The 24,658-nt window shown below is 40.1% G+C and overlaps 1 protein-coding gene across 4 annotated transcripts in view; it reads right to left on the reverse strand.

The window, feature by feature from the left end:
• The window catches only part of MCCC1 (methylcrotonyl-CoA carboxylase subunit 1), an 84,445-nt gene that overhangs the window by 50,975 nt on the left and 8,812 nt on the right, over positions 1-24,658 (reverse strand). For 2 of the 4 annotated variants that reach the window (XM_003831981.4, XM_008957363.3), the window contains 4 exons: positions 20,475-20,570; positions 6,158-6,279; positions 5,000-5,147; positions 4,789-4,910 (listed from right to left, as the gene is read on the reverse strand). In XM_003831981.4, the coding sequence (XP_003832029.1) occupies positions 4,789-4,910; positions 5,000-5,147; positions 6,158-6,279; positions 20,475-20,570 (488 nt within the window). The remainder of the gene's footprint in view (positions 1-4,788; positions 4,911-4,999; positions 5,148-6,157; positions 6,280-20,474; positions 20,571-24,658) is intronic. The other 2 variants (XM_008957364.1, XM_034957778.3) reach the window with 2 other exon arrangements.

The raw sequence follows: 24,658 nt of genomic DNA on the forward strand, positions 1-24,658 counted from the left end.
TCTTTGTCAATTGTGTTTTTAACTGTGGCTGCCCTAAAACTTTTTGCCATCCACAGACAATTGTCTTGTTTTGATCCTCTTCAAAAGGAGATTTATTATTATTATTATTTTGAGACTGAGTCTCACTCTGTCGCCCAAGCTGGAGTGCAGTGGCACAATCTCAGTTCACTGCAACCTCCGCCTCCCAGGTTCAAGTGATTCTTGTGCCTCAGCCTCCCAAGTAGCTGGGATTACAGGTGCATGCCACCATGCCTGGCTAATTTTTGTATTTTTATTACAGACAGGGTTTCACCATGTTGGTCAGGCTGGTCTCAAACTCCAGGTCAAGTGATCCACTTGCATCAGTCTCCCAAAGTGCTGGGATTACAGGCATGAGCCACCAAGCCCCAAAAGGTGATTTATAATCAACTATACAACTCTAATAGGTGTTCTTGAATGCAGGTTTCATTTAACTTTGGAGATTGTGACATTAGAAAAGGGAAAAAGAAACTTTCAGGACTCTCATGGAAAGTTGAAATGTTCATGTATATCAAGCAAAACAGGAGTTAACTGTACAGACTAAACTAATAGAAGTCTGAAGTAATCTTTTTTGACTTTTTGCTTAAAACATTGCTGATCCTCTGTTTTGTTCTTCAGAGTCAAGGAAACTTTTCTTTTAAGCTATTGACAGCTTTTTAAACAATTAAGTAATGTGCACACTCATAAACAAAATTTGGAGCATATTTGTTTCTCTCTATCTGATTTCTCCAGAATTTGGAAATTATTTGTGACTATCTTAATTTACGGCAATATAGTTATTTGCATAAATGCAATAAGAATCTGCTTTCTTTTGCAATGGGACACAACTGGAGAAACTGGTTATTTTACCAAGGCTTTGACTGGAATGGCATGCTTTCCTTTAAGGAATCAAACTTGACTTGTAAAGCCAATAAAAGCCCCTGGGGAAAACTGGCCTCATTCCTTGTCTACACAGTCTCTATATAGGGTTCCTAACCTGTAGTAAGTAAAGAATGTCACTTTCTGAAAGACTCAGGAGCCCCAAGTTATCGTGAGACCTCAAGAGGAGAAAAATTTACCCAACTCATAGGTATTTGAGGGTATAAACCCATGGCTGGGCTTGGCTTAAATACAAAAAAGGTCTTCTCTGACATTCCTTATGGAAGAGTTATATCAAAACCAATTTTAAAAGCCTGTATGGCAAATAATTATTCTTGCTGCACTTTGTACAAATAATCAGGCCATGTATAATAAAGCAAATCAGTCTTACCATGATTTGTCTTTAGTAAAAATGGGAAACCGGAGAGAGAAAAATTATGTTTCAAGAACTATGGCACATTTGTTATTAAATTTTGGTCTCATCAGTTGTTTTTGAGATTTCCTACAATTTAGACTAACCCTGCTTATTCCTGTGGACCAACCAGTGATCCCTGGATGCTGCTCAGAAGAAACAGGAGGGACTGGTAATGCAAATATCTGAATCAATATTCTAATCCTGGGCATGTATTGGAATCACCTAGCAACCTCATATCGGCTTGGTTCCAACAGTTGCCCAGTTAGTGGAAAGCCTTCTAACTTAGTTAACTTGGGATAATCTTGCTTACTTTGCTCTACTGTTGTGGAATATATTACTGTTATACTCTTTGTGTAGAAATGCAGGATAAGCTTACCAAATTTTTTTTTAAAAATACATATTAATCTTCCAGATATCACCTTTTGTCGGAACTCATGAGTTATGAGTGGCCCTCAACATACCAATGCTTTCTAACTAAGCTCCTCTCTCTATACTGAACACAAGAGATCCTAATAGTTAGGCAGGAATATCATCACCCCATTCAGCCTGAAGAAGTTACAGAAGATGGATCTTTGTCCCTCTGCAACCCTTAGGATTAAGCGTGCTCTTACAAAAGGGAAAAGGGAAATGTCAGAGGCATTTGAACCAGAGCAACTCCCATCTTGAATAGGAGCTGGGTAAAATAAGGCTAAGACCTGCTGGGCTGCATTCCCAGTAGCAAGTTAAGGCATTTTTAATCACAAGAAGAGATAGAAGGTCAGCAAAAGATACAGGTCATACGGACCTTGCAGATAAAACAGGTTGCAGTAAAGACGTTGGCTAAATCCCACTAAAACCAAGATGGTAACAACAGTGACCTCTGGTCGTCTTCACTGCTACACTCCCACCAGCACCATGACAGTTTGCAAATGCCATGGCAACGTCAGGAAGTTACCCTATATGGTCTAAAAAGGGGAGGCAAGAATACTCCACCCCTTGCTTAGCATATCATCAAGAAATAACCATAAAAATGGCAACCAGCAGCCCTTGGGGCTGCTCTGCCTATGGAGTAGCCATTCTTTATTCCTTTACTTTCTTAATAAACTTGCTTTCAATTAAAAAGAAGTTATTACTAGAAATACAGAATAGAAATAGAGTCACACAATGTGCCACACAATGACATTCCATCAATGCCAGACTGCATATAGGATGGTGATTTCATAAGATTGATAGAGCTGAAAAATTCCTATCATTTAGTGACATAATAGCACAATACATTACCTTTCCTGTGTTTTGAGATGTTTAGATACACAAATACTTACCATTGTGTTACAAATGCCTACAGTATTCAATACAGTAACGTGTTGTACAGGTTTGTAGCTCAGGAGCAATAGGCTATACCATAGCTTAGGTGTGTAGTTGACTATACTATCTCAGTTTGTGTAAGGACACTCTATGATGTGTGCACAACAATGAAATTGCCTAACAATGCATTTCTCAGAATGTATCTCTGTCATTAAGCAACACATGACTGTATACAGAAATATTAATAATAATTAGGAGAATACAATTATGGGTTGTTTTCCATCTTCTGCATTTTCCAAAAATTTGTAATGTATTCATATTACTTCTATAGTTCAAAAAATATTACTGATGCCTATTACAAGGAAAGTAGTATGCCAGGCAATATATACAAAAAATAAAAATGTATATACTACCAGGTCTTTGATTCCCAGGGGCTTTCCAGCTATTGGGGGAATAAATTATAATGTGACGCAATGTATGGCTAACATTTCATAAGTAAAGAACTTACATATTCAAAAAATGTTGCAGGCATGGAGTTACATAATAACTCAAATAAGCTATTGATGTCTCTGAAATAAGTTACTGAAATAAGCTATTGATGTCTCCACAATTCTAACTTAAGAGCATGCTGATTTGGATGGCTAGCCTATTCTTTCTTGAAAGGAAGCCTTCAATGTACCTTAGAAATGCCCCCCCCCTTTTTTTTTTGCCTTAATTGAATTTCATTTACTATGCCATGCTCAGGACAGTTGTTTTATAGGGCCTGAAACAAAAAACAATTTGGGGGTCTTCTTTAAGGAGAAGAATACAAAACTGCAAATACAAAATTAGGTCAGGGTCTTGGAAGAGACTAATGTCAAAGAAGGGCCTGAAGTTTCAAGTCTGTTACCTTCAAGGTAAATCTCTTTCCAGTCATGGTTCCCAAATAAATTATTCTTTTCACTTGACTTACAGGTCACACACATACATATATAAAATTTAACAATTGTCATAAAAATCTATGAAATGAGAAACTTTATAATCAGCATCTTAAACAACAAACATGAAAATAAAATTCCAGAAAAAAAAATAGGGATTCACACTGCATTTGCTATAGTGGTACCCAGAGAAGTAGCTTAGTGCAGTGGCTTAGATATGAACTCTGGAGTCAAAGTGCCTGGTTCAAATCTCAGCTTTACTACTTAACAGCTGAGTGACCTCAGAAAAGTAACACAACACAACCATTCTGTTGCTTAGTGTCCTCACCTGTAAAATGAAAACAGTACTTACCTAATGAGGTTGTTGTAAGAATTATATTAGAATTAGAAGGATGCAAGATTATTTAGCATGTGTAAAATATTTAAAATCTGGCACATGGTAAGTGCAATGTAAGTGTTAGCTCCTATTAACAGCATATCACTTGTAATTCAATTTAGAAAATTACTTCCATTTCCTGAGCATCTCAACTGACAGAGTTCTATAAATATAGCTGAATTTATTACAATAATTTGCTAATATTGAAAAAAAAACCCTAAATTTCATCAACAAGAAACATACTGAATGAATTAATGGTATATCAAGATCATAGAACCGCTAGGTCACCAACAAAAAGAATGAGGCTGATCTACAATTACTGACATGGAAAGATGTCTGTGATATAATATTAGTGTATAAGATTCTATTCACTGGCCGGGCACAGTGGCTCACGCCTGTAATCCCAGCACTTTGGGAGGCTGAGGCAGGTGGATCACGAGGTCAGGAGTTTGAGACCTGCCTGACCAACATGGGAAAACCCCATCTCTACTAAAAACACAAAAATTAGCCAGGCATGGTGGGGCATACCTGTAATTCCAGCTACTTAGGAGGCTGAGGCAGGACAATCGCTTGAACTCGGGAGGCAGAGGTTGCAATGAGCCGAGATCGTGCCACTGCACTCCAGCCTGGGCAACTGAATGAGAGACTCCGTCCAAAAAAAAAAAAAAAATTCTATTCACTGTTCTTAGGTATGTATTTTGTTTGCTGTATGTACATGTATATAGGTTTCTATTCACATAGAAAATGGCTGGAAGAATGCATACCATCCTACAATCAGCGGTTACATCACAGGACAGAACTGGGAAACTTGTAATAATATACTTATATACTACTACAGTTTTATATTTTATAGAATGTGCATGCATTATTTTTATAATTTAATTTTTAAACTCTGAGTCAGAAAAATAAGGTCAACCTACCTCGGTGTGTCTACAAACTTCTCGATCAGCATAGCATCATCATTGAAAGACTTCTTAGCTTCTCTCCGTGCTGACTCTAACTGTTCTTGAAATTCTTGTTCTGATCTAACAATCCTCATTCCCTAAGAGAGAAAAGATGATTATGACTACAACATAAATAAAACAAAGAAGACAAGCCTGAATTGGCAAACACAAGCATGCACAATCTTACTTTTCCTCCTCCACCCCGGACGGCTTTAATCATGACAGGATAGCCAATTCTCCTGGCGTGTTCCTTCAGGCACTGGTCTGATTGGTCCTCACCATGATAACCCTCCACAACAGGTACTCCAGCAGCAGCCATTATGGATTTGGATGTGCTTTAGAGTGGGAAAGAAAACAACATGCCCCAAATTCTACAAATTATTTCATTCAAGACAAACATAAATATAGCCCAGTCTATAAATTACAATGGAACTCTTTAAAGAAAACATCGAGTCTGAGAAGACAAAATAATACAAATTTAATATGTCTATTAGTTAGTTTCCCTCATTTCATGTGGTAGCTCATCTCACCCTATTTTTTAATCCCAAAATACTAATATATTGATTAGAAACATTAAGTATTTTCTGTAACTCAATAGAATTTCTCTATGTCGCAGATAAATAACTTATGCCTATGACAACAGAAGGGTAGAATTAAAATATTATAGGTAAAACAAACTATTTCTTTTTTTTTTTTTAAAGAGACAGGGTCTCACAATGTTGCCCATGCCAGAGTGCAGTGGTGCAATTATACCTCACTACAGCCTTAAACTTCTGAGCTCAAGTGATCCTTCTGCCTCAGCCTCCTAAGCAGCTGGGACTACAGGTGTGTGTCATCATACCCAGCTGAATTTTTTTTTTTTTTTTGAGATGGGGTCTTACTCTGTCACCCAGACTGAAGTATGATAGTGTGATCACAGCTCACTGCAGCCTTGATCTCCTGGGCTCAAGCAATCCTCCCACCTCAGCCTCCCAAGATGCTGGACCCACAGGCACGTGCCACCATGCCTGGAATTTTTTAAAAATTTTGTAGAGACAGGGTCTCCCTGTGTTGCCCAGGCTGGTCTTAAACTTCTGGGCTCAAGTGATCCTCCCACCTTGGCCTCCCAAAGTGCTGGGATTACAGGTGTGAGCTACTGTGCCCAGGCCTGGCTGATTTAAAAAAAAAATTTTTGAGAGACAAGGTCTCACTAAGTTGCCCAGGCTGGTCTTGAATTCCTGGCCTCAAGCTATCCTCCTGCCTCAGTCTCCCAAAACACTGGTATTACAGGCATAGCCACATGCCTGGCCCAAACTATTTCAACTGACCTTCATACAGTTATATTTTAAAAGATATAAACTCATACCTCTTTATACCCATGTCTCTAATTGCAGATGGAGGAGGGCCTATAAAAATCATTCCTTCTTGCTTACAAAGTTCAGCAAATTCCATGTTTTCTGAAAGAAAACCGCATCCTGGATGGATAGCCTAGAAATGAGAAATAAAATAAAAAATTTACTCATCAGTGCTCAACTGGCAACACCTTAATGCAGGTGAAGCTGTCTTCCTCTGGGAGGCCTCTCCCTACACTGGTGATAGTATGGTCTCTATTAAAATCTGTTTCCAAAGAAATATCTGAAATATTCATATGAAAGCTCTGAAGCCTTACCTAAACCAGATGAATCTATATTTCTTTTTATTGTGATAATATATACATAGCAAAACACTGACCATTTTAGTTACTTTCAAGTATGTAATTCAGTGGCATTAAGTACACTCACAATGTTGAGCAACTGTCATCACCATCCATCCTCAGGATGTTTTCATCTCCAAACATAATTCTCCATTCCCTCCCTTTCCTTAGTCCCTAGTAACCAGCATTTTACTTTCTGTTTATGAATTTCTCTAGCCAAAGTACCACATGTAAGTGGAAGCGTATAATAATTTGTCTGAGTTTGGCTTATTTCACCTAGCATAATGTTTTCAAGGTTCATTCATGTAACATGTATCAAAATTCCATTTGTTTTTAAGGTTGAATAATATCCAGTTTGTACACATTTTGTTTATCCATTAATCTCTTGATGGACATTGTGTTATTTCTACACATTGTGAATACTGCTGCTGTGAACAACAAGTATTGGTATACAAGTATCTGTTTTGAGTCCCTGCTTTAAATTCTTCTAGCTGTATACCAAAAGTGGAATTGCTGGATCATATGGTATAGAAGTTCCTATATACTTAAATTTAAAATAATATTGCAATTAGGGTAGAATGTCAAGAAGTAAAGGGCTTCAGAGTGGTAAGGGGAATTTGTCTATTCTGTCTCTGTGTAAAACTGGCCTAGAATTGAAATGATGGCATCCAAAAGCCCCAAACAGAACACTAGCTCAATAAATACCTCACTTATCTTCAGGTCATCAATGTCATCTTTCCAGAAAAAAAGCTAAGAAGCAAATGAAAGTCATGTATTAAAGTCTACAGGAGTGCCCCCTTATCCAAGATCCCTAGCGGATGCCTGAAACTATGAATACTACAGAACTGGACTGATACCAATTTGATCACGCTTCTGTTCATGTCTTCCAATCACAAATGTAATGCCTTTCCCATCTTAACTAAGTACTTGCCATGCCCTGTGGCCATAAGTTTTGCAGTTTGAGGTGCAACAGGAAAATGACATGAATTTGTTTTTCCGTCTTCACAATTTCACAGATAGAAACTTGGTCCTTACCAAGAACCAAGAAACCTCAACATACATATTTTTTTCTTTCCTTGAGAATGTTCACCTTTTCACTTAAAAGAAGCATTTCATGGCTTCTCTTTAGCATAAGTGAATTGCCACCATCATTGCTCTTGCATTTTGGGGCCGTGATTTAAATAAAATAAGGGTGATTTGAACACAAGCATGGTGGTACCATGACAGTCGATTTGATAACCTAGATGGCTCCTGAGTGACTAACAGATGGGGAGTGGAGACAGCGTGGAGACACTGGACAAAGGGACAATTCACATCCTGGGAGGGACAAAGAAGACTGTGCAAGATCTCACTGTGTGACTCAGAATGGCGTGCAATTTGAAACTTATCAATTGTTGATTTCTGGAATTTTCCATTTAATATTTTCACACCATAGTAGACTGCAGGTAACTGAAACCACTCAAAGCAAAACCGTGGATAAAGGGGACAACTGTACGTGTACTTTCAGTGAAAAGGGCATCCCTCAGACTTCAGCCTAGTTACTTCCAGTGTACTCAGAATTTTAACAAACATACTTACTGGGATTTTAGCCCACAGAAGAGGAAATTCAGTAACTGAAGGACAGCAAGATTTCTAAAAGTAAACACGCTGACAGCAAAAAGGGAAGAAACAGAAGGAGGCAAAAGGCAGAGAGGACTTGGATGATTTAATGAGTGATGAAGCCACACCCTCTCCAACATCAGTAGCCCTGAGGGGATCTGTTCTTCTAAAATGTGAGCGAGTATTATAATTATGACCAAAACAATGTAAAAACACAAAGGCTCAGCCAATCCTGTTTCAAAATAGTTACACTCAAAGAACATTTCAAAATTAAAGGGGTAAGCTTCACATATCTGGGAAACTCATACGAATAGAAAAACCCACATCCTAGTGACAGGAAACAATGCAATGCCAGATACAGATAAAATGCTGGATACTCATATGTTGCAGCCAGTTTAGAGTTTTATATCTTTTAAACCAAAGTTCAATTTTATTTTATTAACTTTTATTTTAGGTTTGGGGTGCATGTGAAGATTACACGGGTGAATACATGTCACAGGGGTTTATTGTACAGAGTTCGTCACCCAGGTATTAAGCCCAGTATTCAATAGTTATCTTTTCTGCTCCTCTCCCTCCCACCTTCCCCACTCAGGTAGACCCCAGTGTCTTTTGTTTCCTTCTTTGTGTTCTTAAGTTCTTATCATTCAGCTCCCACTTCTAAGTGAGAACATGCAGTTTTGGTTTTCTGTTCCTGTGGGAGTTTGCTAAGGATAATAGCTTCCAGCTCCATCCATGTTCCCACAAAAGATGTGATCTTATGCTTTATTATGGCTGCATAGTATTCCGTGGTGTATATGTACCACCTTTTCTTCATCCAATCTGTCACTGATGGGCATTTAGGCTGATTCAATGACTTTGCTATTGTGAATGATGCAATGAACATACATGCACATGTGTCTTTATGGTAGAATAATTTATATTCCTCTGGGTATCAACCAGTAATGGGATTGCTGGGTTGAATGGCAGTTTTGCTTTTAGCTCTTTGAGGAATCACCCTGCTGCTTTCCACAATGGTTGAACTAATTTACACTCCTACCAACAGTGTATAAGCGTTCCCTTTTCTCCACAACCTCCTGACATCTGTTATTTTTTTGACTTCTTAGTAATAGCCATTCTGACTGGTGTGAGATGGTGTCTCATTGTGGTTTTGATTTGCGTTTCTCTAATGATCAGTGATACTGAGCTTTTTTTCATGTTTGTTGGTCACATGTATGTCTTCTTTTGAGAAGTGCCTGTTCATGTCCTTTGCCCACTTTTTTTTTTTTGAGACGGAGTCTCGCTCTGTCACCCAGGCTAGAGTGCAGTGGCATGATCTCATCTCATTGCAACCTCTGCTTCCCAGGTTCACGCCATTCTCCTGCCTCAGCCTCCCAAGTAGCTGGGACTACAGGTGCCTGCCACCACGCCCTGCTAATCTTTTTGTATTTTTAGTAGAGACAGGGTTTCACCATGTTAGTCAGGATGGTCTCATCTCCTGACCGTGTGATCTGCCCGCCTCGGCCTCCCAAAGTGTTGGAATTACAGACGTGAGCCACTGTGCCCGGCTGTCCTTTGCCCACTTTTTAATGGGGTTGTTTTTCTCTTGCACATCTGTTTAAGTTCCTTATAGATGCTAGATATTAGACTTTTGTCAGATGCAAACTTTGCAAATATTTTCTCCCACAATTTGAGTATTTTATATAAAATGGTCAAACATCTATACTAGGCAAATGAAACAGGTCTATGTCCTAGTCCTCCCTGGTTTGGGTTTTCTTTTGAGATATTATTTATAATACATAATATTCATTCATTTATAGTTTGGTGAATTTAGTAAATCTATACAATTGTGCAACTACAATTGGATCACTACAATCCAGTTTGAGAACACCTGCATCACTTGAAAAAGTTCCCATGTGCCCACATGCAATCTGTTCCCAATACCCAAGCAACAACTGACTTGTTGTCTCTATAGTTTTGCCTTTAAAAAAATTCATATAAACAGAATCATACAGTACATAGTATTATGTGTCTGGCTTCTTTAACTTCACATAATTTTTCAAGGTTTATTCATGTTGTGGAGTGTGTCAGTAGCTCATTTCTTTTTATAATATGGATTCTGTTACATGGATATACCACATTTTGTTTACCCATTCATTTGAATTATTTTCCAGTTTGTGGTTATTATGAATAACGGTGTTATAAACATTCACAGACAAGTCTGTGTGAACATATTTTTCATTTCTCTTGGGTAAATACCCAGGAGTGCAATTGTTTGGTCCTAATATGGTAAGAATACATTTAACTTTTCTAAAGTGACGATTTTATTTTGCATTTCTACCAGCAATTTATGATGCTTTAAAGTGTGTATCCATATCCCTGCCCACATGTTGTACTATCAGTCTTTCTGATTTTGGCCAATCTAGTGGGTGCATAGTGTTACTGCACTTTTTAAACATAGTTGTTGAGATATAATTCATATACCATAAACTCGGCCAACCCAATGATTTTCAGTATACTCAAAGTCGCACAATTATCACTATAATCTAAAATACTAAGATCTAATAATGTAAGTTTTTAACACTGCAAAAAGAAATCCTGTGCCTCTTAGCCATTCCTCACTCCCCATAAACCCCCAGCCCTAGGCAACTGTGAATCTACTGTCTCTATAGATTTACCTATATGAACATTTCATATAAATGGAATCATATAATACATGCAGTCTTTTGTGACTGGCTCTGTCACTGAACGTAATATTTTCAAGGTTCATCCATTTTTTGTTTAACACAAATCAGTACTTCATTCCTTTTTGATGGCAAAATAATACTCCATTGTATGGCTATACTGCATTTTATCTATCCACTCATCAGTTGATAGACATTTGCATTGTTCCTACTTTTTTGGCTACTATAAATAATGCTGCTATGAACATTCAGGTATAAATTTCTGTGCGGATGTGTTTTCATTTCTTTTGGGTATATACTGAAGAAGTAGAGTTACTAGTTCATAAAGTAACTCTATGTTTAACGTTTTGAGAAACTGCAAAACTGTTTTCCAAAGTGGCTGCTCCAGTTTACATTCCCATCAGTAACACAGAAGGGTTCCAATTTCTCTAAGTCCTCACCAATACTTGTTATCATCTCTTTTTGATTATAGCATCCTAGTGAGTATGAAGTGGTATCTCACCAAGGTTTTGATTTGTATTTCCCTAACAGCTAATATGTTGAACATCTTTTAATGGGCTTTCTGGTCATTTGTATAACTTCTTTGGTGAAGGATCTATTCAAATATTTTGCTCATTTTTTTTTTAAATTGGGTTTCCTAGCAACAGTTTCAAGCTTTGAAGTCAATTTTATCATTTTTTTTCATGAACCTTTCTTATAGTATTATGTCTAAGAAATCTTTGCCTAATCCAAGGTCTCGAAGATTTTCTCCTATGTTTTCTTCTAGAAGTTTTATAGTTTTAGCTCTTACATTTAGGTCTGTGATATATTGTAAGTTAATTTTTTTTGTTTAAGGTGTGAGGCAAGAGTCTAGGATCTAGACTTCAGGTTCATCTTTTTACAAAGAGATGTCAAATTACTCCAGCACTATTTGTTGAAAAAACTCTCCTTTCCTCTATTGAATTACTTTAGCACCTTTATTCAAAAATCAATTGACTACATATGTGAGTTTATTTTTGGATTTTCTATCCTGTTCTACTGACCTATGTTTTTATCCTTATACCAATACCACGCTGTTTTGGTTATTGTAGCTTTATATATATATTTTGAGACACAGCCTCGCAGTGTCTCCCAGGCTGGAGTGCAATGGCATGATCTTGGCTCACTGCAACCTCCACCTCCTGGGTTCCAGCGATTCTCCTGCCTCAGCCTCCTGAGCAGCTGGGATTACAGGCACCTGTCACCATGCCTGGCTAATTTTTGTATTTTTAGTAGAGACAGGGTTTCACCATGTTGGCCAGGCTGGTCTTGAACTCCTGACCTCAAGTGATCTGCCCACCTTGGTCTCCCAAAATGCTGGGGATTACAGGTGTGAGCCACTGCACCTGGCATAATGAGTTTTGAAACAGAGTCTAAATCCTACAAAATAGTTACATAAGCTTTTCAAAAATTGTTTTAGGTATATATTAGGCTTTTTGGCTATTTTAGGATTAGCTTATCAATTTCTATTTTTTTTAAAGCCTGCTGGGATTTTTATAAAGACTGCATTAAATATATAATGCCACCTTAATAATATTGAGTGTTCTGATGAAATACCTGTTTATTTAGAACTTCTTTAGTATCGCTCAGCAATGTTTTATAGTTTTCAGTAAATATGTCTTGAACTGCTTTTGCTAACTTTATTCCTAAGTATTTGATTGCTATTGTGAATGTAACTGTTTCCCTAATTTCATTTCCAGAGTGTTTGTTACTAGTCTCCTTTCTTTTTAACAGATTCTGAATTTGATGGAACTTTTCGGTGTACTAGATAAATGCTCTTCTTTCATAACTGTATTAGTCTGTTTTCACACTGCTGATAAAGACATATCCCAGACTGGGCAATTTACAAAAGAAAGAAGTTTATTGGACTCACAGTTGCACATGGCTGGGGAGGCCTCGCAATCATGGCAGAAGGCAGGGAGGAGGAATTCATGTCTTACATGGATGGTGGCAGGCAAAGAGAGAGCTTGTGCAGGGAAACACTCATTTTTAAAACCATCAGCTCTCGTGAGACTCATTCATGACCATGAGAACAGCGCAGGAAAGACCTGCCCCCATAATTCAATCACCTCCCACTGGGTTCCTCCCACGATACATGAGAATTGTGAGAGTTACAATTGAAGATGAGATTTGGGTGGGGACACAAAACCAAACCATATCATTCCGCTCCTCGTCCCTCCTAAATCTCATGTCCTCACATTTTGAAACCAATCATGCCTTCCCAACAGTCCCTCAAAGTCTTAACTTATTTTAGCATTAACTCAAAAGTCCACAGTCCAACGTCTCATCTGAGACAAGGCAAGTCCCTTCCGCCTATAAGCCTGTAAAATCAAAAGCAAGCTAGTTACTTCCTGGATACGATGGGGGTATAGGCATTGGTTAAATACAGCCTCCAAATGGGAGATATTGGCCAAAATAAAAGGCTCCATGCAAGTCTGAAATCCAGCAGGGCAGTCAAATCTTAAAGCTCCAAAATGATCTCCTTTGACTCCATGTCTCGCATCTGGATCACATGGATGCAAGAGGTGGGTTCCCATGGTCTTGGGCAGCTCCAACCTTGTGGCTTTGCAGGGTAAGCCCCTCTCCTGGCAGCTTTCACAGGCTGGTGTTGAGTGTCTGTGGCTTTTCCAGGTACATGGTGCAAGCTGTCGGTGGATCTACCATTCTGGGGTCTGGAAGACAGTGGACCTCTTCTCACAGCTCCACTAGGCAGTACCCCAATAGGGACTCTGTGTGGGGGCTCTGACCCCACATTTCCCTTCTGCACTGCCCTAGCAGAGGTTCTCCATGAGGGTTCCACCCCTGCAGCAAACTTCTGCCTGGCATCCAGGCGTTTCCATACATCCTCTGAAATCTAGGCGGAGGTCCCCAAACCTCAGTTTTTGACTTTTGTGCTCCCAGAGGCTTCACACCACATGGAAGCTGCCAAGGCTTGGGGCTTCCACCCTCTGAAGCAACAGCCCAAGTAGTACCTTGGCCCCTTTTAGTCACAGCTGGAGCAGCTGGGACTGAGGGGACCAAATCCCTAGACTGTACACAGCAGTCTGGCCTGGCCCACAAAACCATTTTTCCCTCCTGGGCCTCCGGGCCTGTGATGGGAGGGGCTGCCATGAAGACCTCTGACATGCCCTGGAGACATTTTCCCCATTGTCTTGGGGATTAACGTTTGGCTCCTTGTTACTTATGTAAATTTCTGCAGCCAGCTTGAATTTCTCCTCAGAAAACGGGATTTTCTTTTCTACCACATTGTCAGGTTGCACATTTTCTGAACTTTTATGCTCTGCTTCCCTTATAAAACTGAATCCCTTTAATAGCACCCAAGTCGTCTCTTGATTGCTTTTCTGCTTAGAAATTTCTTCCGCCAGATACCCTAAATCATCTCTCTCAAGTTTGAAGGTCCACAAATCTCTACAGCAGGAATAAAATGCTGCCAGTCTTTGCTAAAACATAACAAGAGTCACCTTTGCTCCAGTTCCCAACAAGTTTCTCATCTCCATCTGAGACCACCTCAGCCTGGACTTCACTGTCCACATTACTATCAGCATTTTGGGCAAAGCCATTCAGCAAGTCTCTAGGAAGTTCCAAACTTTCCCACATTTTCCTGTCTTCTTCTGAGCCCTCCAAACTGTTCCAACCTCTGCCTGTTACTGAGTTCCAAAGTCACTTCCACATTTTTAAGTATCTTTTCACAGCACCCTACTCTACTGGAACCAATTTTCTGTATTAGTCTGTTTTCATGCTGCTGATAAAGACATACCTGACACTGGGCAATTTACAAAAGAAAGAGGTTTAGTGGCTGGGTAGGCCTCACAATCATGGTGGAAAGGCAAGGAGGAGCAAGTCACAACTTACATGGATGGCGGCAGGCAAAGAGAGAGCTTGAGCAGGGAAACTCCTGTTTCTTAAAACCATCAGACCTCATGAGACTCATTCACTATCATGAGAACAGCGCAGTAAAGACCCATACCCATAATTTAATCACCTCCTACTGGGTTCCTCCCATAATACGTGGGAATTGTAGGAGTTGCAATTCAAGATAAGATGTGGGTATGGACACAGCGAAACCATATCAATAACTAAAAACAAAAGGAGCCATCTCCTTGTGAAAATAAAATTCAGTCGTACACTCTGGGAACAGCCTTAAGAAGTTTAACTAATTTCTCTTAGGAAGAACAATTTAATATAACCAAACCATGATGTTCTTGAGCATTTGAATGGATTAAAAGGGAAAACAACAGCACCACTACTATTACCAGCGGGCTAATTCCCTTGCTTCAGGCATGTATTGAGCTGCCACTTCACCCTGGTGGGTCATAGGATTGCAAACCTGTTGAGATTGTTCATTGCACGGTACTAACATGCCTTTATTAGTAAACACAGAAAACTAGTATCTCTTGTCCTCCTTAAATCTCTGCCAAAATAATTTCTTCCAACCTTTTAGTTTGTATTTACTTTGCTCTGTAACTTGTTCAAGAAGACACACACAAGCAAAGTTGTTGGTTCTACCCTCAAGCAGAGTTTGACAAAAAACTGGCTCTGCCTTCAAGCAAAAATGAGAAGTGTCCTTTCCATGGTGAAGCGGACAAGTCATGGCCTTTAAATTCTTATTACCAAGTGTAAGGTACATGGATGTGCTTTGGTCAAGGAATAGGCTGAGGTGGACATCCAGACCTGCATGACTCAGCAAATTTAGGGCACAGGCACATACTGCACTTGTTATATAACCTGTTTGTGTAAGCTCATATGCCACTATTGTCTGTAAAAGGTATAATTGCCCTGCTAATGCTGTTCAGGGGCTCTTGGGGCTCAACTCGGCTCAACATGGCTTGACATGGTGGGAGCGCTGGCACCCAGAGAGAGTGCCAAAGTTGTCCATCTTGCAGCCGGACAGGTGGGAGCCAGGACACAGCTTGGCTTGCTCATGCCCAGAGAGAGAAAGAGTTAAGCTGCTGACCCTGAAGGCAAGGGAGAGCCAGCTGTGCAGCTGCGGGCATGGGAGTGGCAGGAACCACAGAGCCAGAGCAGACAGCTAAGATAAAGGTGAACAGTATGAGAGAGCTAGTCTAACTAAGCTGCTAATAAGAGCTGCTGCTGAAGAAAACCATATTCACCTGCCTACGGCCCCCCAAGTGTTCTTTCTGCTCATCCACACACTCTCCTCAGACATCAGCATGGGCTGGACAGACCCTGGGACCGGACACCAAGAATTTCCTACCTTCGTCTGTGATACTTAAAACATATGGGTTTCCTTTTGGTCAACCACAGAGTAGCTGTATTTAGTAAATGACTTGCTATATGCATTTAAGTTAGTTACTTGTCAGTGATTTTCAAGTACCTGTAATAAAGTTCCTAACTCTTGGTAGCACATGAAAAAAAAATGGAGCACTTTTATAAAACATTCATGCTCAGGAGCAACTTCAGATAACTGAGGGGACTAAAGTATAATACACATATAGAAAAGCACATTTGCCCTAAGTGTACAGCTCTTAAGTCCATTGTTTACTTAAACTGAATACACCTGTGCAGCCAGTGCTCAGCTCAAGAATCAAAACATCACAAGCATTCCAGAGACTGCTTTATGCTCCCTTGCAGTTAGGCCTCTTCCGCAAGGCAGTACAACAGTCTCTTTAAAAGCTCAGGTGGTTCTAATCTGCAGACAGGGTTAACTACAACCTCTTTCCCAACCAGAGAAGACTGAAGACAACTGGCAATCGAGAGAACGAGTGTGGCCAGGGCGGTGGCTCACATCGGTAACGCCAACACGTAGGCAGGCCAAGAGAGAAGGATCACTTGAGCCCAGGAGTTTGAGACCAGCCTGGGAAACATAGTGAGACTTTGTTTCAAAAACAAACAAACAAACAAAAAATTAGCTGGGCATAGTGACATGTGCCTACAGTCCCATCACAGCTACTTGGGAGGCTGAGGTGGCAGGATCACTTGAGTCCATGAGTTCAAGGCTGCAGTGAGCCATGATCACACCACTGCACTCCAGCCTGGGAGACAGAGTGAGACAACGTCTTAAAAAAAAAAGGCTAGCCTAAAAAATATTTACATCTTCTTGAGTTTCTCAATATAGCCATATCACCAGACATCACCAGAAATTTTGCTCACTTGTAAATTTTACTTTAATTTCTATAAAAGTATGTCAAAATGGCCACATTAAGAACAATTCTAGACTTTTAGAAAAGTTCAAATCACTATACAAGTGTTATTCAATGTCCTTTACTAGATGGCCAATAAGTTTCTTCTTTAAAGTCAACATTAAAGGAAGGTTTGCTCTCCTAATCGGCAAGTATCTTTTTATTAGAGGAGAACTTTGTAAATTATAACCCACCAAATTTCCTTTCTGATCAGGTCTGCCCCAAAGAGCTAAACAGCTTTACTTAGGCTAAATTTTCTGATTTAATTCCAATGTTCATTCACTCATGTTACTTGGCTTTTGCTCTTTTATCCTTTATTTTCACCACTAATTTTTGCAAGCCACCCCAAATCTTCAATATCCAGGCAAAATGATTATTTTTTGAAAATATTTTATTCTTTTAAAAATACTGTCTGAAAGTATTTTATTCTTTTCAAACATTCTTTGAAATATACTTCAAAATAAGTATTATTCCTTTCTCATTGTGTTACAGCAACTAACATGATACTATTCTAAATAGGTACAAGCTTGATAAAGTCCCTGGAATTAGCATATCATACATTTGCTAGAAGGTTCTTATTTAAACTAAAAAATGGTCTTTTTAACTTTTTCGTTAAAAAGAAAGTGGATTTTCAACTCTTCAGGAGGCAGCTTAGAAAAGAAAGCAATAATAAAACAAAAAGGAAGCTCATTGGCCTACAAGAAGTAATTTTTAATTAATAAAAATTTCTAATTAAACAACACCTTCCCTTTTTCCAAAATGCAGGGCAAGAAAGTTCTACTGCTCAGTCTGGTCCAATGAATAGGGAATGGGGCTGGGAGTCAGAATACTCTTGTTTAATCCTTTCTCTTTCAATGATTAGACAAGTTTTGATTTCAGATCACTGGGGGATCTTGATAAAAGTGCAAATTTTGCATAAATGCAAATTACAGTGGGTTTAGGGTAGGACTTAAAGGCTGTTATTGTTTTTTATTCAGAGATGGGGTCTTGCTATCTTCTACAGGCTGGCCTGGGTTCAAGCAATCCTCCTGCCTCAGCCTTCTGAGTAGCTGGGATTACACATGTGAGCCACTGTGTCCAGCTTAAAAGTCTGAATTTCTAACGAGCTCATAATGTCAAACCTGCTGTCCATGGACCACACTTTGAGTAGCAAGATTTAGATGCTTTGGAATAACATCATGCAACCTTCTGTGCATTAGATGTTATGCCCATAAGATGAAGGTAATACTACCATGGCATTTATGCTTAAATACATGATAAATACACAAACTGATATTTATGTTAAAGGGCCTGAACTCCTAAGGACATGTGAGATACATATGTATATCTCCACGTACTATTATCATCTCCTTACCCTCCTAAGGACCTTTTACTTCAAGCTGTAACCAAAAAAGCTTCATAAACAAGCATATTTTAAATATGCATTTGTATAAATTAATACCTATTCAGTTTAAGAACTCTATTCTAAAGAAGAGACACATCAATACAAAACAACTATACATATTCACTAATTTAGTTAAGGACTTGGCTGGGCGCAGTGGATTACACTTTTAATCCCAACACTTTGGGAGGCTGAGGTGGGAGGATCACTTGAGGCTAGGAGTTTGAGACCAGCCTGGGCAACACAGGGAGGCTCCATCTCTATAAAAATTTAAAAAATCAGCTGGGCATGGTGATGCAAGCCTGTAGCTCTAGCTACTTGGGAGGCTGAGGTGGGAGGATTGCTTGAACCCTCACTGCTGCACTCCAGCCTGGATGATAAGTGAACCCCTGTCTCAAAAAACAAAAATAAAAACAAATTGAGGACTATGTACAAGCTCACTGGGTTGCTAGGAGGTATGCTTAAAAAAATAAAAAGGTGTCAGATATGAGTTCTTCCCTTAGGAAAGCACAAAGGAATTATGGAGGAGCCAACATCTACATTAAACTCGTTAAACAAAGCACTAATTAAGTATAAATATGACTAGAACAAGAAATCAAATGCAGAATGATCAATGTGCTAGAGGAGACAACGAAGAATTTCTAAGGAGAAGGAATTCAGGTGAGGGTGATGGGCAACACTACGGCAATTTACTTTTAATTGTTTTGCCTTCTTTCAATGTTGTTGTCCCTATCTTTGCCCCCACTTCAATCATCCATTTCCCCACCCAGAAGCCACAGCGATTTTATTAAAAAGTAAAGCAGATGGCTTTACTCCCCAGCTTTAAAAAACCTCCCAATGGCTACTCAGAATGAAATACAAACTCCTTATCAAGACCTATAATGTTCTCACTTTGGGAACTGAGGCAGGCAGATCGCTTGAGCCTAGGAGTTCAACACCAGCCTGGGCAACATGGAGAAAGCCCATCCCTACAAAAAATAAAAAATTATCCAGGTGTGATGGCATGCGCCTGTGGTCCCAGCTACCTGGGAGGCTGAAGTGGGAGGATCACTTGAGCCTGGGTGTTGGAAGCTGCAGCGAGCCATGATTGTGCCACTGCACTGCAGCCTGGGCAACAGAGCAAAGACCCTGTCTTTAAAAAAAAAAAAAAAAAAAAAAAGAATGTTCTAAATGATGCTACCCCTACCTCTCTCTGCTCCATCGTCTCCTACCACTTTCCTCCTGTAAGCTGGTTCTCCCAGCTGCAAACCCAGCCTTCTACGTGGTGCCTTGTGAAGGGGCTCTGCCTGTTTGCCAGTGGGCTTCCTGTTAGATTTCACCAGTAGGGGTCACTGTAGGGAAACTTGAACAAGGAAGCTTTCCTTCTCCTCACGGGAAGCGGCCATTGGTTCCAGTCTTCAGGTTCTTTTGGAACTCCAAGAACCAGCCTCATTAAGCCCCCGGCAGCCAGGCAGGGCCCCTCCACAGATCTGAGAACAGCTGCAGAAAGTCCCTCCCCCAGTCTCTCCTTCAGCCCAAAGGGTGGTTGTCAATTTCTGTTATTATTAAAGGGTAATTTCAACATCCCCACCCCGCCTTCAGCTCTCTAACACTGGTGGAACTAATTCCTAAACTAAGTTCCTTCTGCTGAAACGTCAAATGGAATTTTGGTTTTACTGACTATACCTGAATGACACAGCCCCTTACTGCCTTCACTCCAACCACACTGAACATTCTTCTCCCTTGAACACCAAGCTTGTTTTCATCTCAGAGTCTTGGCAATTCCATTTGCCTGAATCGTCTTCCTTAAGTTCCCTACGTGGCCCTAGAATGAGACTGGGAAGTTGGGGTGGAAATATATTTCTTTCTTGCTTATATTTTACCTTGTAATTTAGAGCCCTACCTACCTATTTCTCCCAAAGGATTTGAGCTTGTAGTTTTGAGGATAGAAAGCTGAATTCTCTCCTAATTTTAACTTGTAATTTAGACCCTCTTTCCACCTATTTCCCAAAGGATCTAAAGTACACAGGATCCAGTAAAAAGGCAGACTGGCTGAGAAATGAGATGGGACATGCCTAGTTTACAATGATAATCCAATAATCAAATGTAAAGATCTTGGGAAAGGCTAAAAATAGAAAATTTCTATAAGTAACTTTGCATCAGTTGCACAAAACGTATTCCTTTTGCACTGCAAATCTCTTCACAACCCTCACCTGTGCAGCAGAGGTCTTGGCCACTTGAATGATTTTCTCCATAGATAGGTAGCTCTGCTGGGAGGGAGCGGGGCCGATGGAATATGCTTCATCTGCCTGTTTAAGAAACATCACATGCTTAAAAGACTTTGTGGCTAGTACATACTCATACACTATACAGAACTGCTTCAGGGTCATTTTATTATTGTAAATAAAAATGCCACTCCCTCAAGAACAGTGCAAGAATTGAAAAAGTGAAGTACCAATGTATGTCTACACTATAAAAATAAGCCAGTCTTAGAATCTTTTGCATGAAGAGGGTAACAAAACTTGGTTTTCATGCATAAGCCACACACTGGTGTGAAACTAAAGTGTCTCAGGATAGAAAGCAACAGACATTAGTCATGATATTATTACTAAAACAATAATAACCTTAAATGTATTCAAGGCCAAAAATTTATATTTGATAATAGAAACAAAATATGTGACAGACGTACACAAAGAAAAAAGCTTACAAAGTTGATTAAAGTTTATATAATTATCAGAGTATGATAATGCTTTCATACATTTGTGAATTATTTTATATTATTCCTTAAAACTTTCACAAAATCATAGCATCCCTTGAAGTAGACCATTTAGAGCACATCATTCATTCATTCCAAGACTTACTGAAGGCCTACTACGTGCCACACTTTGAGGTGGGAGCTGCCTGTACCATAGTGAACAAGACAAATGTCCCTGTCTAGGGGGAGAGACAGACATTAAAAATACATTCACACACTTAATGACAACTGTGATGAACGTCATGGAGGAAAAACCAAGGGCATAAATGCTGTAGGAGGAAGGCCTGATCTGGTCTGAAGGTGATCAGGAAATGCCTAGGAGGGAAGTCAGGGGAGGCTCCTCAAGGATGATCAAGACTGGCCAGGCACGGTGGCTCACGCCTGTAATCCCAGCAAGGCCAAGGCGGGCGGATCATGAGGTCAGGAGATTGAGACCGTCCTGGCTAACACAGTGAAACCCCATTTCTACTAAAAATACAAAAAAAAATTAGCTGGGCGTGGTGGTCGGCACCCGTAGTCCCAGCTACTCAGGAGGCTGAGGCAGGAGAATGGCGTGAACCAGGGAGGCGGAGCTTGTAGTGAGCTGAGATTGCGCCACTGAACTCCAGCCTGGGCGACAGGGCGAGACTCCTTCTCAAAAAAAAAAAAAAAAAAAAAAGGATGATCAAGACTTTGCCTGGCAAACAGATCAAGAATGTGGAGCTGAGAACAGGAATGGAGCTGAGGGTGAGGCTCTCAGGCAGAGAAAACAACCTACATAAAGGTGGGAGGAAAACTGGTCCAGTTGAGTGACCGAAGAAGGCTTGTGTGGCTGGAACACAACGAGCAAGGGGTCCAGGGGCCAGAGAGGATGCTGGACAGAAAGCTGGGCACAGATTTCAAAGGGCCTGTGAGAGGTTAAAAAGCTTTGGGCTTTCTCCTAAGGGAGCACACAAAGAGACCATTTTAAATGTTTTGTTGTTGTTGTTGTTGTGTGTTTTTTTTTTTTGAGGTAAGTCTTGCTCTGTCGCCCAGGCTGGAATGTAGTGGCGCGATCTCGGCTCACTGCAACCTCTGCCTCCCGGGTTCAAGCGATTCTCCTGCCTCAGCCTCCCGAGTAGCTGGGATTACAGGTGCACACAATCACGCCCAGCTAATTTTTGTATTTGTAGTAGAGACAGGGCCTCACCATGTTGGCCAGGCTAATCTCAAACTCCTGACCTCAGGTGATCTGCCTGCCTGGGCCTCTCAAAGTGCTGGGATTACAGGCGTGAGCCATGGTGCCCAGCCTGTTTTTTACTTTTAACTCCACAAAACACAAATCTATTCTCATTCTAAAGACAGTGAATTATAATACAAACGCAAAGTAGCCCTTTGGTATTCCCCCCATTGCAGTCTCCTTCCAGATAGAACATCCACTATAATAAACCTGGGACATATTGTTCCATATCCATATTCCTAACTAGTCATATATGTTTATATAAACACATGCAGTTTTAGTTCTTGTTTTTACATAAATAGGATCATACCATATAATTATCTTCTGCAACTGCTTTTTCCATTAACGGTATGTCTTGGGAACTCTTTTTCTTGCTAGTACACATGTCTATACCTCATTTTGTATAACATTTGCAAACTATTCCATAGTATGGCGGTATCATAGTTCATTTAATCATGTATCTCTTAATGCGCACTTAGGTTATAACGGCAAAAAACTGGATGCAGGCAAGGCTAAAGCAGACATTCCTGTACACGCTTCTCTTAGCACAATATATGTGAGCACGTCTGTGGGACAGAAACCTACAGGAATGTTTGCAGGGTTGGGTTGAAGGATATGCATAGTTTAATAGCTCCTGGTTAATCAGCCTTGAAATGGTTTTACCAATATATATTTCCATCAACATACCAGTTTCTAACCACCCTCATCAACACTGAATATTATCCACCTTTTACATTACTGATAAGCTGGTGCACCCTATAAAGGTTTAAAGCATTTAAGAAGAGGAGTAACTTAAGTACATTTTTATTTTATACTCTCAGTCTGGCTGAAAAGCAGAAAATAGATTGTTGGCTGGGGGTAGGGGACAGTTAAGAGTGGAGGTGGAGAGGCTACTTAGGAGGCTACAGCATTTGGTCAAGCAAGAGGTGATAGTGGGGCTGGGCATGGTGGCTTATGCCTATAATCCCTATAATCCCAGCGCTTTGGGACAACATAGTGAGACATCATCTCTACAAAAAATTTTAAAAATTAGCCGGCTATGGTAGCAAGTGCCTGTAGTCCCAGCTACTCAGGAGGCTGAGGTAGGAGGATTGCTTGAGCCTGGGGGGTTGAGGCTGCAGTGAGCTGTGACTGTGCCACTGCACTCCAGCCTAGCTGACAGAGTGAGACCCTGGCTCAAAAAAAAAGGTGATTGTGGCTTTGAGTTAAGTTATAGGTGGGAGGGGGTGGAAAGAAGTGGAAAGAAATGTTTGGGAAATACAATTAACAGTACTTGGTCATTTACTAGATGAGGGGGGAAGGATCTAGAGTAGGAAAGAAGAGAGAAAAATGCTCAAAGACTTCTAGATCTCTGACATTATTGTTTTTATTAGCAATGGTGTTGTCGTCTACGGGGTTAGGGAATTCTGTAAGAAATGCAGGTTCAGTATAGGTGAAAGGTCATGAGTTCAATTTCAGTCACACTAGTTTGGTACCTGTGACAATATTGAAGTGGAGATGTTGAATGGGCAGTTGGATATACATGTATCATGCTCAAAAGAAAGTCTGGACTAAAAATAGAAATTTGGGAGTTTTTCTCAAAGCTATAGGAGTATATAAAATGATCCAGAATGAGAGTGCACACTGAGAAAAGAGGGCCAAGGACCAAGTCCCAAGAAACTTCAACATGGGTAGGGTCTGGTAGATGGGTAGGGTCCAGATAAAGGACACTGAGAGAAGACAAGAAGGCAAGAGGCTGAGAATGCCATGAGAAGAATTTATTTCTAAAAGAAGGGAGCAGTGTACTAGGATGCTAAATGCTGCTGAGGGGTCAAGTCAGCTCAGCCCTGAAGACTCCACTGGATTTAGGAACATGGATAGTATCAGTCTAGTAGAGAGTGGTTGAAGACACATCATTGAAAAATAGAAGATTCTTTTCTTTTTGACACAGGAATGTCTCATTTTGCTTTATGTTTTATTAATACTGTTAACTGACAAATCATAATTGTATGCATTTATGGGGTACAATGTGATGTTTTGCCACATGCACACAATGTGGAATGATTGAATCAAGCCAATTAACCTAGGCATCATCTCACTTACCTAATATTTTTTCATGGTAAGACATTTAAAATTTACTCTATTATTTTGGGAAAATTCTTTTTTTTTTTTTTTCTTTGAGACAGAGTTTCGCTCTTGTTGCCCAGGCTGGAGTGCAATGGCACGATCTCAGCTCACTGCAACCTCCGCCTCCCGGGTTCAAGCGATTCTCCTGCCTCAGCCTCCCGAGTAGCTGGGATTACAGGCATGTGACACCATGCCCAGCTAATTTTGTATTTTTAATAGAGACGGGATTTCTCCATGTTGGTCAGGCTGGTCTCGAACCCTGACCTCAGGTGATTCATCTGCCTCGGCTTCCCAAAGTGCTGGAATTACAGGTGTGAGCCACTGCGCCCAGCCGGGAA

The sequence above is a fragment of the Pan paniscus genome, chromosome 2 (assembly GCF_029289425.2).
Source record: "Pan paniscus chromosome 2, NHGRI_mPanPan1-v2.0_pri, whole genome shotgun sequence".
NCBI lineage: Eukaryota > Metazoa > Chordata > Mammalia > Primates > Hominidae > Pan > Pan paniscus.